Consider the following 18114-nt stretch of genomic DNA (forward strand, 5'->3'; position numbering starts at 1 on the left):
CCCAAACTGCAAAGGTGCGGAGTGTGGAACAAAAGTGGCATAAGAAAGGACGCTATATATCAGTGCAACACCGGCCTGTGCAGAAAGGATTGCTTCACAGCGTAACACACATCTATGGATTATTTTATTATTTTTTTACCCCATTATTATACCACCTGACTATGCCCCTTATATACTCCGCCCCGCTTACATATGCCCCCACATTATAAACGGAAACACCAGTAATACTCAAACAAATCTTCTACCAAGCAAAATCCGCTCTCCAAAAGCCAAATGGTGCTCCCTCCGCTCTGAACCCTACAGCGTGCCCAAACAGCAGTGTCCTTCCACATATATGGCATCGTCATACCCGGGAGAACCCTTTTAACAATTTTTGTGGTGTGTGTCTACAGTGGCACAATCTGGGCACAACATATTTGCCACTGAAATGGCATATCTAGGGAAAAATGTAAATTTTTTCTTTGCACTATCCGCATCGCAATCATTTATGGAAAAGACCTGTAGGGGGAAAATTCTCACTACACCCCTTAATAAATGCCTTGAGGGGTGCAGTTTCCATAATGGGGTCACTTCTCAGGGGTTTCTTTTTATTATTTCACATCTGAGCCTCTGCAGTAGTGAACCAATACTTTGTAAATCGCCAAATTAGGCCTCAATTTGACATGGTATGCTTTCACTCCTGAGCCTGGTCGAATGTCCAGGCAAAAGATTAGTGCCCCATGTAGGGTGTTTCTAAAACCAGGAAACCCAGCATAATAATTAGAGAGCTGTCTTGTTATGGTGGCACAAGCTGAGCACCAAATATTGGCATATCTATGGAAAAAAATCCCATTTTCACTCTGCAACATCGAGTGCACACTAATTTCTACAAAACACCTGCAGGGTTAAAATGCTTACTACACCCCTAGGTAAATGCATTGAGGAGTGTAGTTTCCAAAATTGGGTCACTTCTGGGGGGTTTCCACTGTTTTGGGCCCACAGGCACCCAGAAACCAATCCAGCAACATCTGCACTCCAAATGGCGGTCCTTCCCTTCTGAGCCCTGCTGTTTGCCCAAACAGCAGTTTATGACAGGATATTGCCGTACTCGGGAGAAATTGCTTTACAAATGTTGGGTTCTTTTTTTCCTTTGTTGAGAAAATGAAAAAATTTGCGCTAAAGCTACGTCTTATTGAAGAAAAAGGATTGTTTTTATTTTCACTGCCCAATTCTAATAAATTCTATGAAACATCTGTGGGGTCAAAATGCTAACTACACCCCTAGAAGAAATTCCTCAAGAGGTGTAGTTTCCTAAATGGAGTCACTTTTTGGGCGTTTTCATTGTTTTGTCCCCTCAGGGGCTTTGTAAATGTGACCTGGCCTCCGCAAACCATTCCTGCTAAATTTGAGCTCCAAAAGCCAAATAGCGCTCTTTCCCTTCTCAGCCCTGCCGTGTGTCCAAACAGCCGTTTATTACCACATATGGGGTATTGTTTTACTCGGGAGAAATTGCTTTACAAATTTTGTGGTGCTTTTTCTCCTTTAGTCCTTGTGTAAATGAGAAAAAAAATCGCTAAACCTACATGTTCTTTGAAAAAATGTAGATTTTCATTTTCACGGCCTACTTCCAATAATTTCTGTAAAAAACCTGTGCGGTCAAAATGCTCACTATACCCCTAGATAATTTCCTTGAGGTGTGTAGTTTCCCAGATGGGGTCACTTTTGGGGGATTTTTACTGTTTTGGCACCGCAAGAGCCCTCTGCAGCCACATGTGGGATATTTCCTAAAACTGCAGAAACTGGGCAACAAATATTAAGTTGCATTTCTCTGGTGAAACCTTCTGTGTTATAAAATAAATTGTATTAAAAATTTATTTCTGCAAAAAAAATATGAAATTTGTAAATTTCACCTCTACTTTGCTTTAATTCCTGTGAAATGTGTAAAGGGTTAAGACATTTTCTAAATGCTGTTTTGAATACTTTGAGGGGTGAAGTTTTTAAAATGGGGGTGAGTTTTTGGGGGTTTCTAATATATAAGGCCCTCAAAGCCACTCCACAACTGAACTGGCCCCTGTAAAAATAGCCTTTTGAAATTTTCTTGAAAATGTGAGAAATTGCTGCTATAGTTCTAAGCCTTTTGATGTCATAGAAAAATAAAAGGATGTTCAAAAAACGATGCCAATCTAAAGTAGACATATGGGGGATGTTAATTAGCAACAATTTTGTGTGGTATAACTGCCTGTCTTACAAGCAGATACATTTAAATTGAGAAAAATGCAAATTTTTGCAATTTTTCGCTAATTTTTGGTGTTTTTCACAATTAAATACTGAACATATTGAGCAAATTTTGCCAGTATCTTAAAGTGCAATGTGTCACGAGAAAACAATCACAGAATCGCTTGGATTTGAAAAATGAGGCTCTGTCAGGAAGGTCAAAAGTGGCTAAAGAGGGAAGGGGTTAAGTGGATCTGCCTTGGAGCATCCTGATTTCAGCAAATAACGCATTAAGGCCTCATGCACACGAACGTAAAAACTCCCGTTATTACGGGTCGTAATTACGACCCGTAATAACGGGCTCATAGACTTCTATTGGCCACGGGTACCTTCCCGTTTTCTTACGGGAAGGTGCCCGTGCCATTGAAAAAGATAGAACATGTCCTATTTCATGCCGTAATAATGGCACGGACAGCCCATTGAAGTCTATGGAGCTCCCGTAATGACGGGTGGCTACATGTGTGCACCCGTCATTACGGCAGCGTTGCTAGGCGACGTCAGTAAATAGTCACTGTCCAGGGTACTGAAAGAGTTAACTGATCGGCAGTAACTCTTTCAGCACCCTGGACAGTGAATTCCGATCAGAATATAGAGCAACCTGTAAAAAAAAAAAAAAAGACATTCATACTTACCGAGAACTTCCTGCTTCCTCCAGTCCGGTCTCCCGACCGTTGCCTCGGTGACGCGTCCCTCTCGACATTCGGCCCGACATCCCTGGATGACGTTTCAGTCCATGTGACCGCTGCAGCCAATCACAGGTCAATCACAGGCTGCAGCGGTCACATGGACTGCCGCGTCATCCAGGGATGTCGGGCTGGATATCAAGAGGGGGACGCGTCACCAAGGCAACGGCCGGGTAAGTATGAATTTCTTTTACTTTTACCTCGGAAAGGGCTGCCCCTTCTCTCTATCCTGCACTGATAGAGAGAAGGGGCTGCCGATTAGTGCAGTGCAATTTTGCATCGAAAACGTGCCCGTAAATACGGGTGGAATACGGGTGACACCGGAACCATATTTACCGGCACGGGTCCGTAAATATTGGTGCAAAACGGGTCGAATACGTGTGACACCGGACCCGTATTTACGGGTGGGAAAAAATACGGTCGTGTGCATGATTACATATGCATCTGAGCTGCAAAAAATATATCTATAAAAGGGTGGTCCACTCAAAGAAGATTCACAGTATATATTAGGACTGAAATCTGTCACAGGAAATCTGGTTCTAGATAGAGGAGTGACCTTCACAAAGAGGTGGTCTTTTGAAGAGGTTTTACTGTATATGCAATATATTTTCATTTGGAAAAAATTGTATTGACCATTACAACTTTTAAATCTTGTACATTTAATTGATGCAGATTCGGCAGTTTGCAGCAGTTTTATTACGTAGACGTTTGATTAAAAGATCGAAAATGATGCCTGTAGATCAACAAGAAAGGTGAGTACATGAGAACCCGCCAATTTATGATCAGACTGGCCTATCTCCTGGTAATTTCCACTTTTTTTTTATCAGATCACACTTCATCTAGTAGTACCCCAGAAATAATGACATATTCGTCAAAAATATAACTGTTCCAGATGCAGCAAAGCAGCCCCAAAACATATCCGTGCCTCCTCCATGTTTCACAGTAGTCACAATGTTCTTTTCTTTGTATGCTTCATTTTTGCGTCTGTGAACATAGAGCTTATGATAAAAAAAGTGAGACTGGAATTTGCCAGAATGCATATTGACAAGCCAAAAAGCTTCTGGGAGAATGTCCTTTGGACAGATGAGACAAAACTGGAGCTTTATGGCAAGTCACATAAGCTCTATGTTCAGACGCCAAAATGAAGCGTACAAAGAAAAGAACATTGTACCCACTGTGAAACATGGAGGAGGCTCGGTTATGTTTTGGGGCTGCATCCGGCACCGGGTGTCTTAAATCTGTGCAGGGTAAAATTAAATCTCAAGACTATCAAGTCATTCTGGAGCGAAATGTGCTGCCCAGTGTCAGAAAGCTTGTCAGAAAGCTTAGTCTCAGTCGCAGGTTATGGGTCCTCCAACAGGATAATGACCCAAAATACACCGCTAAAAACATCCATGAATGGCTAAGAGCAAAGCATCGGACTATTCTGTATGGCCTTCTATGAGCCCTGATCTAAATCCTATAGAACATCTGTGGAAGGAGCTGAAACATGCAGTCTGGAGAAGGCACCTTCACACCTGAGACAGCTGGAACAGTGTCCTCACGAGGACTGGGCCGAAATACCTGTGGAGAGGTGCAGAAGTCTCATTGAGAGTTACACAAATCATTTGTTTGCAGTGATTGCCTCAAAAGATTGTGCAACAAAATATTACGTTAAGGGGACCATCATTTTTGTTCCGGCCAGTTTAATTCGTTTTTGTTTTTTTTAATTTTTCTGTTGAACCACAATTCAAAAGCAATGTCTGATTTACATTAGTTGATTTTCAGTAAATTAAAATGTATTATTACTTTAGTCAGTTTCATATTATTTCAGTAACCACGACTGTGTGTGTGTGTGTGTGTGTGTGTGTATATATATATATTTATATTTATAATTCGTGTGTGTATATGGATATGTACACCAAGTAATACGGCTGCACGGCAAGAAAAAGCCTAAATGGCAGGTGCTTGCTTCCAGGCAAAGGACTGCTTCACCTATAACATAAATCCAATCCACAAATGGAAGCTGCCTTGCAGGATATACTCCAATAAAAAACTTTTATTCACCCAGTGTCCACTGAAGCGACGTTTCGCCCTCTCAATGCGAGCATTACACTGGGTGAATAAAAAACTGAATTATATCATGGAATGCGGCTTCCATTTGTGGATTGTATAAGGGCCTGTTCACATCACCGTTTGCTTTCCTTTCCGGGGTTCCGTTGGAGGTTTCCGTCGGGTGAACACCGCAACGGAAAGTGAAAGTGAAACCACAGCTTCCGTTTCAGTCACCATTGATATCAATGGTGACGGAAACATCGCTAATGGTTTCCGTTCGTCACCATTCCGGCAGGTTTCCGGTTTTCCGACTGAATCAATAGCGGAGTCGACTGTTTCCGTCACTATTGATCTCAATGGTGACTGAAACGGAAGCTGTGGTTTCACTTTCCGTTGCGGGGTTCACCCGACAGAAACCTCCGACAGAAGCCCGGAACGGAATGCGAACGGTGATGTGAACAGGCCCTTATATATAATCATGTACTCCTAACTGTACATACCAGCCATGGGCTTTTATACAAATTATGGAACTTAAAGGTGACTTCTGATATCTATAATAATTAATACTAGGGAGTACAGCAGTGGCGTAACTACCACTATGGCTGCTACAGCGCGACGCCACTGAAGGGCAACAAGAGAAACTATCAGGTGATCGTGCATCACTGACAGCTGAGAACCTCTCACAGTACGAGAGGCTCAGGATCACGTCAGCGGCTTATATCACTCACACAGCCCGGGAACTTCATTCTTCTGCTGCCTGTCGCTCCTCCCGTCTTCGGCAGTGTGGATGATTTGATATTTGACTCAGTGACTGCAGCACGGCGATGGCACTGATCACTAAGTCACGCACTGTTCCTCGTGCTCACAGCTGCTACAGCTCCTATACAAGGGAGCAGGCTGACATGACCTAAAACTCTATCACTCAATGTCACTTTGTGTCTATAATAACAAAGACACAAATAAGGGTCTAAGCATGTTTCAACTAATATAAAAGGGAGACATTCAGACATTGATACTATCTTACCTTGCAACCTGCACTGATACTCTTGGCAGAAATATTTATTGGTTGTTTTACACTAATTCACTGCCAGATAGCAACATTGAATAACATACAATTTATGAGGAAAATTGTGTCCTTTAATAGTGTAGGATTGGGGGTCATCTGCACTACAATACAATTGGACCTGCATTGGATAATTTTAAATATTCATAAAATTTGGGTATAAATAGTTTTTTGTTTTTTTTCAATTGTTCAATTGAATCACAAGTCTTTCCCTTCTTTCCCCTGCCGCAATTAATACCTGTTCCTTCAAAAGACATGCATCCCCTATCCACAGAATAGGGGATACATGTGGGATCGCTGGGACACCCAGCGCTAAGGAGAACAGGGGACCGAAAGTCCCTCGAAGTTCTCCATGACAGACCTCGGACTTCCGGGGTCTGTGTCGGCAGCTCCATAGAAATGAATTGTGCACCAGTCACGCTTGTGCGCATGCGTGACCAGCGCTCCTTTAATTTTTATTGAACTGCGCAGACCCCGGGAGTCTGAGGTTTGTCATGGAAGAACTTTGGGGGACTTTCGGTCCCCCGTTCTCCTTTTATTGCTGCCAGCGATCACACATGTATCCCCTATCCTGTGGATAGGGGATGCATGTCTTTTGTAAGACAAACTATAGGCAGTTTTTTTTTTGGGGGGTTGGGGACTGCATGGCGTTACCTACAGGGGGGGGGCTGTATGCCGTTATCTACATTGGGAGGGCTGTATGGCGTTATCTACATTGGGAGGGCTGTATGGCGTTATCTACATTGGGAGGGCTGTATGGCGTTATCTACATTGGGAGGGCTGTATGGCGTTATCTACAGGGGGAGGGCTGCATGGTGTTATCTACAAGGGGGGCTATATGATATCTACAAGGGGCTGTATGGTGCTAACTATAGGGGGCGCTGTGTGGCGGAATCTATAGGGAGGCACGATCTACAAGGGGGGGTTGTGTGATACCCATGGAGGGGGGCCCCCCAGTCAAAAGTTTGCTATGGGGTCTTTCCTAGTAACGCCCCTGGAGTACAGTATTCCTTATGACATACCTCAGATGTTGTGGAACCTTGTTTTGAAGAGTAAGTGAGAGATTGATGTCAATCTTATACAGTGCCACTCTCAATGGCTCCCCCATGTGCCAGCCACATGCACCTTTTCCAGTGAGAATGACCCCTCGGTTCATACTGGTGAACCACCTCTGGTCTCCAGGAAGTACTCTAACACCTGACAGGATTCTAAGCAAATGTCCATTTAAGTCAGTGGCAGATCTCAGATTTGAGCTCAGGTCAATGTGATCTTCTCATATTGCACAGATACACTTTAATTCCTAATTTAACCCCTTAATGAATTCCGATAAGCCTTTTCACGGCGGTCATTAGTGGGCTTTATTCTACAGCGCCGCCCCTTCCACAGCGCTGCATTAGAATAAAGTAAACAGAGCAGGGAGCTGTCCAATCTCCCTGCTCTCAGCTGCCAGAGGTAGCTGAGAGCTGGGGGCATCCCTGCTCGACCGGGTGAGATCGATATTCGTATCGATCTCACCCGTTTAACCCTTCAGATGCGGTGCTGAATAGCGTGCACCGCATCTGAGTGGTTTTGGAGACTCCCTCCCTCTCATCCCACTGACACCCGGCGATAAGATCACCGAGTGTCTGTGCCTCCGATGGCAGCCAGGGGCCTAATAATGGCCCCCAGGTCTGCCTGTAGTGAATGCCAGCTAGGCTATGCCAGAGGCATGACCTAGCAGATGCCTGTCCGTTTTAAACGGACAGGCAGTAATACACTGCAATATAAAAGTATTGCAGTGTATTATAATAGCGATCGGATGATTGCATAGTGAAGTCCCCTAGTGGGACTAGTATAAAAGTAAAAAAAAAGTTGAATAAAGTGAAAAAAAAAAAATGAAAAACCCACTTTTTCCCCTTACAAACTGCTTTACTATTAAAAAACCACAATAAAGCAAAAAAGTTACACATATTTGGTATCGCCGCGTCCGTAATGACCCAGACTATAAAGCTGTTACATTATTTAACCCGCATGGTGAACGCCGTAAAAAATGAAATAAAAAACTATGGAAATATTGCGGTTTTCTGTTAATACTGACTTAAAAAAAATATGATAAGACGTGATCAAAAAGTCGCATCTACTTCAAAATGGTACCAATAAAAACGACAAGTCTTCCCGCAAAAAAAAAAAAGCCCCCATACAACTGCATCGGCTTAAAGAGGCTCTGTCACCAGATTTTACAACCCCTATCTGCTATTGCAGCAGATAGGCGCTGCAATGTAGATTACAGTAACGTTTTTATTTTTAAAAAACGAGCATTTTTGGCCAAGTTATGACCATTTTTGTAATTATGCAAATGAGGCTTGCAAAAGTCCAAGTGGGTGTGTTTAAAAGTAAAAGTCCAAGTGGGCGTGTATTATGTGCGTACATCGGGGCGTTTTTAATACTTTCACTAGCTGGGTGCTCTGAAGAGAAGTAACATCCTCTTCTCTTCAGAACGCCCAGCTTCTGACAGTGCAGATCTGTGACGTCACTCACAGGTCCTGCATCGTGACGGCCACATCGGCACCAGAGGCTACAGTTGATTCTGCAGCAGCATCAGCGTTTGCAGGTAAGTCAGAAGCTGGGCGTTCTGAAGAGAAGAGGATGTTACTTCTCTTCAGAGCGCCCAGCTAGTGAAAGTATTAAAAACGCCCCGATGTACGCACATAATACACGCCCACTTGGACTTTTACTTTTAAACACACCCACTTGGACTTTTGCAAGCCTCATTTGCATAATTACAAAAATGGTCATAACTTGGCCAAAAATGCTCGTTTTTTTAAAATAAAAACGTTACTGTAATCTACATTGCAGCGCCTATCTGCTGCAATAGCAGATAGGGGTTGCAAAATCTGGTGACAGAGCCTCTTTAACAATAAAATAGTTATGGCTCTTCAAATATGGAGACGCAAGTACAAATAATTTTGAAAAAAAAAGCGTTTTTACTGTGTAAGTAGTAAAACATACAAAATCTATACAAGTTTGGTATCTTTGCAATCGTAACAACCTGTTGAATAAAGTTATTGTGTTATTTATACCACACGGTAAACGACGTAGATTTAGGGCGCAAAAAAAGTTAATAAGTTAATCAATGTACCCCAAAATGGTGCTATTAAAAAGTACAATTTGTCCCGCAAAAAACAAGACCTTATACAGCGATGTCGACGCAAAAATAAAAAAGTTAGCTCTTCGAACGTGACAATGGAAAAACGTAAAAAATGGCTTGGTCATTAGGGCCCAGAATGCAAGCAGGGGGAAGGGGTTAAAGGCTATGTAAACATTTAAAGGCTTTTTTTTTTATTAATTTTTTTACAAAAACAGTGTATTTTAGTGTTTAGTGCAACTTTGTAATTTTGTTTTTATTAAAAAGAATTGTAATTTTTCAGACACAACTTCTATGTATCCCGGATATATAGAAGGTGAATCTGTCAGGTCATCAAGACTGATGGCTTTGGTTACATTGGGTCTTGCGTTTCTCTGAGTTCATTAGATGTAATTGATAACAGGTGGACCCGCAGTCACGGAAGCAGTCAGTCCCGCTGACCTAATGGATTTGGGTTTCAGCGCAAGATACAGCTTCTATGTATCCAGGATACATAGAAGCTGTATCTTAAAAAGTAAAACAATTTTTTAAGAAAGACAAATTACAAAGTTGCACTAAACACTAAAATACACTGTTTAAAAAAATAAATAAAATTAATTAGGACTATCCCCAACCCACTCGCAGGTCAGCTTTTTATATGCAAATAATGTCACTATTGCAATGGTGCCATTGCCACAGCGCTTGCAATGCATTAACAAGGATAATGTTCATTTTAGGGATCTTGATGTAAACTGAAAATGATGTTCCCAAGGTTAACCTATACGTTAAAAACGGACTCTTTAGTATCTTGATAAGTCATTTGCATTTTGTAACAGCGTTCACACTGCTTTCATTGGTTCAGTTTTTGCAGGAGCCACGATAGGTCCTTTACGATGCATTTTGTAGTGGATACTGATGGATCTCATTGACTATGATGTTTTGTTTATGCTGCATAGAAAAGCGCAGAATGCTACTCTATCCTGGCTGTGAAAAAGCAACAGAAACCTGACAAAAAAAAGACTTGGTTTTAACATTACTTTATTCTTTCATGAGTTATTTACAAGCTTCGCTTTGTTTACAGCCATTGACATGTCGCAGAGGTTAACACGTGAGGAGCGGATAGAAATTGTGTTGATGTCTGGAGAACGCAGTACCCGGGTTATTGCAGCCGATTTCAATGCAAGACACCCTACGAGACCACCCATCTCCCATGCTACAGTTTGCAAACTGCTTGCCAAGTTTCGTGAAACTGGTTCAGTGTTGGATTTGCCCAAATGTGGACGCATGAAAACTGTCACTAATGAAGAAACTTTAATGGCTGTCCTAGCTTCATTCAGCAAGAGCCCACAGCGTAGCACTCGCCGCATGTCACTGGAGAGTGGCATCAGTCGAACATCCCTTCGGCGGATATTAGCTACTCACAAATGGCACCCTTACAAACTCCAGCTGCTGCAGCATCTCAATGAGGATGTGCGCACTGCATGTGCTGAATGGGCAAAACAAAACAAAAATTGGAACAGGACCCTCAGTTTAGACAGAACATTTTGTTCAGTGATGAGGCAAACTTTTATGTGAATGGTGAAGTTAACAAACAAAACCACCGCTATTGGTCTGACACTAACCCACATTGGATAGATCCCTCCAAGACTGTTAGAACACAAAAATTGATGGTATAGTGTGGTATATGGGGTACAAAGATAGTGGGGCCATTCTTCATCAATGGAAACCTCAAGGCCACGGGATATCTGAAATTGCTACATGATGATGTGTTTCCCTCTTTATGCACTGAAGCTGGCACGTTCCCTGAGTTTTTCCAGCAAGATGGTGCACCACCACATTATGGGTGTCAGGTCCCAGCATTCCTAGATGAATAGTTTCCTGGAAAGTGGATTGGTCGTCGTGGGCCGGTTGAATGGCCCCCTAGGTCTCCCGATCTGACCCCCTTAGACTTTTATCTTTGGGGTCATCTGAAGGCAATTGTCTATGCTGTGAAGATACGAGATGCGCAGCAACTGAAACTACGGATACTGGAAGCCTGTGCTAGCATTTCTTCTGCGGTGTTGCTATCAGTGTGTGAAGAGTGGGAGAAGAGGGTTGCATTGACAATCCAACACAATGGGCAGCACTTTGAACACATTTTATAAGTGGTCAGAAACTTGTAAATAACTCATGAAAGAATAAAGTAACGTTAAAACCAAGCACACCATTGTTTTTCTTGTGAAATTCTCGATAAGTTTGATGTGTCACATGACCCTCTTCCCATTGAAAAAACTAAAGTTGGATATAAAATGGCCGACTTCAAAATGGCCGCCATGGTGAACACCCAGCTTGAAAAGTTTCCCCCCTCCCATATACTAATGTGCCACAAACAGGAAGTTAATATCACCAACCATTCCCATTTTATTTAGGTGTATCCATATAAATGGCCCATCCTGTGTGTGTGTGTGTGTGTGTGTGTATGTGTCTATATATATATATATATATATATATATATATATATATATATATTTTGAAGGAACTTGGCATGCCTAAGAAGCTGGAAATCAAGCCATGTGCACGCTACCACAAAGGATAATTCAATCCCTTGACTGGAAATGGGTGAAGGTAACCGTAGACCAAAGCAACACTACCAGGACTTCAGGATGAATGGACAAGTGTTGGTTTATTCACCTCAAAGTGAGTGACATTTCGGTTGCTCACTTTGCGGTGAATAAACCAACTCTTCTCCATTCATCCTGAAGTCCTGGTGCTGTTGCTTTGATCTACGGATATATATGTATACTTTTTTTTTATTAATAATAATAATAATAATAATAATATTAATCAGATTTTGTCTTTATTCAGTGTGAAGTCTCTTCTGCTTGAAGCTATTCCAAGGGAACCAGAGTGAGTGACAATTATTAGTTACTAGTTTTAGTCTGTTTATGCAAACACAATAAGCTGTTTTATTCCTGGATAAAATACACAAATATATTTTTGGAAGTGTAACGGATTCTATTATTTTAAATAGGTTCTGTGCTTTTAAAGACTCATTGGTGTGATCTTGACAATCATGAGAAATTAGGGCCTCCGCTCGTGATATTTCTACAACACCAAACAAGCTGTGCTGTGTCTAGTAAAATTCAGCAATTACAACCTGTAATATTGTCCAGTGTTGCAATTAAAGGTTATCCAAATATTAGATATTTATGACATATCCACAGGATATGCCATAAATGTCTGATAGATACGGGTCCCAACTCTGGGACACGCTCCTATCTCTCGAAGGGGGGTGAGACGAGGTGACTGCTGCATCCAGGCAAAGATTCATTGGAGGGTTTACCGGGAATTCCAGAAACAACTGAGCTTGCTGTGCTCGGCTGTTTCCGTAACTCTAATAGAAGTTAAATGGGTTGTCCAGACCCAGACCCAAAAAACTGATGGCCTATCCTCAGGATAGGCCATCAATGTCTGATCGGTCAGTGTCTGTCTCCCGACACCCCTGTCCACCAGCTGTTGATCTCTGCTTTTTCTCATTTATTCCTTATCTGCTCGTACTGCGAGTCGTCTGCACACTTGTAGGAGCGGTTCACAGTATTACAGCCGTCTCCCATTCACTTCAATGGGAAATGGTTGTAATACTGTGAACCGCCGCTACAAGTGTGTCGACGATTCACAGTGTGAGCAGCAAAGGAAATGAAGGGTATTCATTATTCCATTCAAACAAGTCGCCAAAATCTTTGCTAAAATTTTGATGTCGTTATTAAGCAAAGAAATGGGGCGGTATGACCCCGGATCATAGCAAGATTAAAACACATTCTTCTGGGCTAAAAGGCCTGCAGCCTCTCTAGAGCAGATTTTTCAAGCAGCTGCTTGGTCCTATCCTCAATCCTTTAATAACCCTTTCGTGACCAAGGGTCATTAATGCCCCTGTGGCCAGGTCAAATTTTCCATTTTTGATATGCACTTTGTTAAACGATAATATCTTTGCAAGCTCTTTGAATATCATAACTACTTTTACTTCGTTTTTTTTACGAGACTTTTGAGGCTTTCGTTCTCTAGATTTCTTTAATTAATCCCATGTTTTTAATTTTTATTATGAGCAGTCAAATCACAAAAAATGTGAAAAAATACACTTTTTGTAATTTTTACTTACATACATATATAATATAGATAAATGCATGTGTATATACCATACAAGAAAAATAAAAGATTGCAGAACTCCAGCAAGGTCCAGTAAAAACAAAATCTGTGGCTCTAAAAAAAAGTTTGGCTCTAAACATGGGCAAATAAAACCACAGATTGTTTTTACTGTACCTTGCTGGAGTGCTGCAATGTGTAATATATACTGTTGCAGCTCTGTAACAATTAGTTGTCTTCTCTCTCTGTCAGCCTGGATCGCTGAGAGGGAAGAGGGCTATAAGGCTATAGTCACACAACGTGAAAAAAAGGGCAATTAACAACGTATCAACTATCCGTTTTTTCTTGGCAATTTTGCATCAGTGTGTCTCAAAATTTTAATCCATTTCCCGTCCGTGTGACCGTTTTAAACCGCCATTTGCCACCCGTTTTTCAGGGCCGTTAAAAATAATAGTGGAATTTTATGTTAGTTTTTTTTTTTTTTGTACCAACCCCCTGAAAACACCACAGTGCCCATTTAGATAGTATCGCAATACCCCTGTAGATAGTGCCACATTGCCCACTGTAGATAGTGCCAGTGCCCACTCTAGATAGTGCCACAGTGCCCACTGTAGATATTGCTACACATATAGTGCCCATGTAGATAGCGCCACAGTGTCCCCTGTAGGTAGTGCCCATATAGTGTCACAGTGCCCATGTAGATAGTGCCACACCCCCTGTATATAGCACCCCCTGTAGACAGCACCACCCATATAGATAGCACAACCCCCTGTAGATAGCACCACCCATATAGATAGCACAATCCCCTGCAGAGAGCACCACCCCTATAGATCGCTCAACCCCTTGTAGATAGCACCAGACCCCCCCGTAGATAGCACCAGGCCCCCCCCCCTGTAGATAGTGCCACCTAAGCTCCCTCTAGGAGAGGAATCCACTGTCCGAGCGCTCTAGCCAGGGATACCACTGCTAGACGAAGCCCCTGACGTCTCTGTACATATATGGACAGTGACGTTAGGGGCTCCCTCTAGGAGCGGAATCCCCGGCCAGAGCTTTGCCGACGCTTTGGCCAGGGATTCCGCTACTAGAGGAAGTCCCTGACGTCACTGTCCATACATGGACGGAGACGTCAGGGGCTTCCTCTAGCAATGTAATTCCCGGCCAGAGCGATCTGACCAGGGATTCTGCTCCGAGAGGGAGCTTAGGTGGTATGATCTACAGGAGGGGGGGGTCTATTCCGGGGCTCTCAAAGCAACGGCAGACATGAGTGCAGTGCTGCTTACAATGAAGCAGCACTTCGCTCATTAAACCCCGTTCCAGGCTGCCAACGTTTATATACAGGACAACTGCACAGGGCATCGCCAGTTGGAACGTATATAGCCGTATGGTTTTAAACACTTTAAGCTTGATGTGGCTGCTTCCCAAGACCTAGCAATCGGGAGAAATGTATTCTATGCTGTGGTCCCTCCCTGATACTGTAATTTGGTGATTTCTCTGGTGGTGCTGTCATGGGGGGACGCTGTGTAAAAGATAAATTAGCCTATCGATCGTTCTGTTTTCATGAGTACTCCAGGACAGCACATTTACATTCCATCCCTCTGTGGTAAGCCAGCAAGGGGAGGGGCTTTTAACCTTTCTGTTTCCTGCTCCTATTCGGGTCAAAGGGCATTTGTCATAGAGGACTCACAAAAAATAAATCATCGGTAGATAGAATTCATCTATTTTTTTACCTACTGTGTTTTTCACTTTAACCATTGCCCTTTTTTCCTGCTTTTTGATTAACCGCTTCCCGACCACCCCACGTAGATTAATAGGCTGCAGCACTGGTCCTTGTGCCTGCAGCCCATTAATCTACATGTGCTCCTAACAGAACACACAGGCGCTCCCGACAGCCGGCATCTCCCAGTACAGGCTGCTACTAGGAGCCTTCGTACTGGGGGAAAACATTGGGTCGGATCCCAACGGTGATCCGAACCGATTAACCCCTTAAATGCGGCAGTCAATAGCGACTGCCGCATTTTAAGTTGTTACAACAATATCGGCACCCCGCTACGCGATTTCGGGGGCCGATTGATGCTATGGCAACCGGAAAGGCTTCCGGTCTGCCATCTATGGAAGGCGATTAGGTCCTGCCGTAGGCAGGACCTAATATGCCCCCTGTCAGTATGAAACTGACAGGTATAATACCCTGCAATACATAAGTATTGTGGGGTATTATAACAACGATCCAACAATTGGTTCTGCAAGTCCCTAGTGGGACTGAAAAAAAAGAAAAAGTTAAAAAATAAGTAAAATTTTAATATAATAAAATTAAAAAATCGCCTTTTTTCCCTTTTATAAAGTCCTTTATTATTAGAAAAAAATAAAATTACACTAAGAATAATTGGTATGGCCGCGTCCGAAACGGCCTGACCTATAAAAATATAATGTAATTTATCCCGCACGGTGACAGCCATAACAAAAATAATAAAAAAACTATACAAGAATCGCTATTTTTAGTCACTTCAGCTCCCAAAAAATTTAATAAATAGGGATCAAAAAGTCGAATGTACTCAAAAATTGTACCAATAAAAACGACAGTTTGTTCCGCAAAAAACAAACCCAAACACAACTTTCTTGATGGAAAAATAAAAAAGTTGTGGCTCTTAAAATATGGCGACACAAAAACGAAATATTTTTAAAAAAAACGTAATTTTATCGTGCAAACACCATAAAATACGAAATTCAGCAACAAACCTGTGGGGTTAAAATGCTCTGTAACCCTTGATAAATTCCTTGAGGAGTGTAGTTTGCCATATGGTGTCTTTTTGGGGGTGTTTCCACTATTTTGGCCCCACAAGATCTCTTCAAACCTCACATGGTGCCTAAAATATATTCCAAAATCCTCTAGGTGCTCCTTTGCTTCTGAGGCCGGTGCTTCAGTCCAGTAGTACACTAGGGCCACATGTGGGATATTTCTAAAAACCGCGGAATCTGGGCAATAAATATTGAGTTGCGTTTCTCTGGTAAAACCTTTTGAGTCACAGAAAAAAATGAATTAAAATGGATTTTCTGACAAAGAAATTTGTAAATTTCCCCTCTACTTTGCTTTAATTCCTGTGAAACACCTAAACGGTTGAGAAGCCTTCTAAATGCTGTTTTGAAAACTTTTAGGGTGCAGTTTTTAAAATTGGGCGACTCAAAGCCACTTCAGAATGAACTGGTACCTATAAAAATAGGTTTTGAAAATTTTCTTGAAAATGTAAGAAATTGCTGCTAAAGTTCAAAGCCTTGTAACGTCCTAGAAAAAAAAAGGATGTTTAAAAAAACGATGCAAACATAAAGTAGACATATGGGAAATGTTAATTAGTAACTATTTTGTGTGGTATTGCCATCTGTTTTACAAGCAGATACATTTAAATTTGGAAAAAAGCTAATTTTTTAAAATTTTCTTTAAATTTTGGTGTTTTTCCACAAACAAATACTGAACTTATTGATCAAATTTTTCCACTAACATAAAGTACAGTATGTCATGAGAGAACTTTCTCAGAATTGCTTGGGTAGGTAAAAGCATTCCCAAGTTATTACCACATAAAGTGACACATGTCAGATTTGAAAAAATCGGCTGCGTCCACAAGGCCAAAACAGGCTCAGTCCTGAAGGGGTTAATAAGATATCTTCTAGAATTTGCCTGAGTATTGTATAGTTTATACCTGCATTAGATGACCACAACATATCTCCATCATTCTGTGTGATGTGCTGTTGTCACTTGTCTCCTATAAATGATATATGGCTGTTTCCATCCAGTCATCTGTCTCCCTCCCCACAGTGGAGATTTCATCCATCAGAACTGTTATTTATATCTTTTGGGACAACAGCATTATGATGAGGGCTAAGTTAGGGTTGGGACAAAAATGTAATCACCATGTCAGAATTTTCCTTGAATATCTTATTTATGGTCTCAGGCACAAAGTTCGCTATGCTATTGCACAGCTCTCAGCAGTTATTCTGAGAAGTGAGAAGTTGGAGCGCTGGCCACAGTTCATCCAGTTTGTGTTGCAGGCATCTCGCAGTAACATTCCAGAACAGAGACAGGTATGTCCTTTAAAACACTCCCTTTGGTTTTCCGCTTTTGCTTTGCTCCACCTTTGACCTTGGGATAATCTTATGCACATCTGACTGTTGGTTTCTCACGCGTTGTAAGTGTTGATTTGAGAAAGGGGTCCACATTTTTATTTTGTTTCCTTTTTTTATTTTTTTTACTTTTGGTAAACTTTGAGGTCCCATGCACACGACCGTAGAATTCAACCGTAATTACGAACCTATTCACTTCTATTGCCCATGGGCAATAGGTGTCCGGGCTGTAGAAAACCTCTGCAAAAGACAGGACATGTCCTATTTATTTATTTTACGGACCGTGCTACCATGCTTTAGAATGCTTGGTAAGGGCTGGGTGGGGGAACCAGAGGCATTAGTGTGTGCACTCAATTATTCTTCTTCATTTCAGGTTGGTCTTTTGGTTCTGCGCTGTGCTCTAGATCTCACTGCTGAAATCTTTCGGCCCCACTTCCAAGATTTAATCAAACTTTTCAACCATACTCTTGCTGATCTTCAGAATGGACCTTTGCTGTTCTATACTATTCAATCTCTCACAAGTATGGTGCCTGAGCTGGTTGGTAATGAAACTGTAAGTACTCTGCATCGGCAAACATATTAAGTTACTTGTAATTCTAATACTACTTTATTCATACTTTCACTTTCTCTTAATTTTTTGGGTTTTGTTCAGAACCTACTGAGGCCTTTGATCCCAAAGTTGGTAACAGCAATAAAACAGTTGATACAAATTAATGAGGTAATGCTTTATTTTTAATAACTTTTATTGG

At 41.8% G+C, this 18114-nt stretch overlaps 1 protein-coding gene across 1 annotated transcript in view; it reads left to right on the plus strand.

Annotated features, from left to right (window-relative positions):
• The window catches only part of IPO4 (importin 4), a 212765-nt gene that overhangs the window by 36040 nt on the left and 158611 nt on the right, over positions 1–18114 (plus strand). Inside the window, exons 3-7 of the mRNA XM_075828866.1 lie at positions 3609–3688; positions 11981–12022; positions 17197–17326; positions 17739–17918; positions 18018–18083. Of these exons, the coding sequence (XP_075684981.1) occupies positions 3609–3688; positions 11981–12022; positions 17197–17326; positions 17739–17918; positions 18018–18083 (498 nt within the window). The remainder of the gene's footprint in view (positions 1–3608; positions 3689–11980; positions 12023–17196; positions 17327–17738; positions 17919–18017; positions 18084–18114) is intronic.

This window comes from Rhinoderma darwinii, chromosome 1 (assembly GCF_050947455.1).
Source record: "Rhinoderma darwinii isolate aRhiDar2 chromosome 1, aRhiDar2.hap1, whole genome shotgun sequence".
In the NCBI taxonomy this organism is placed as follows: Eukaryota; Metazoa; Chordata; class Amphibia; order Anura; family Rhinodermatidae; genus Rhinoderma; species Rhinoderma darwinii.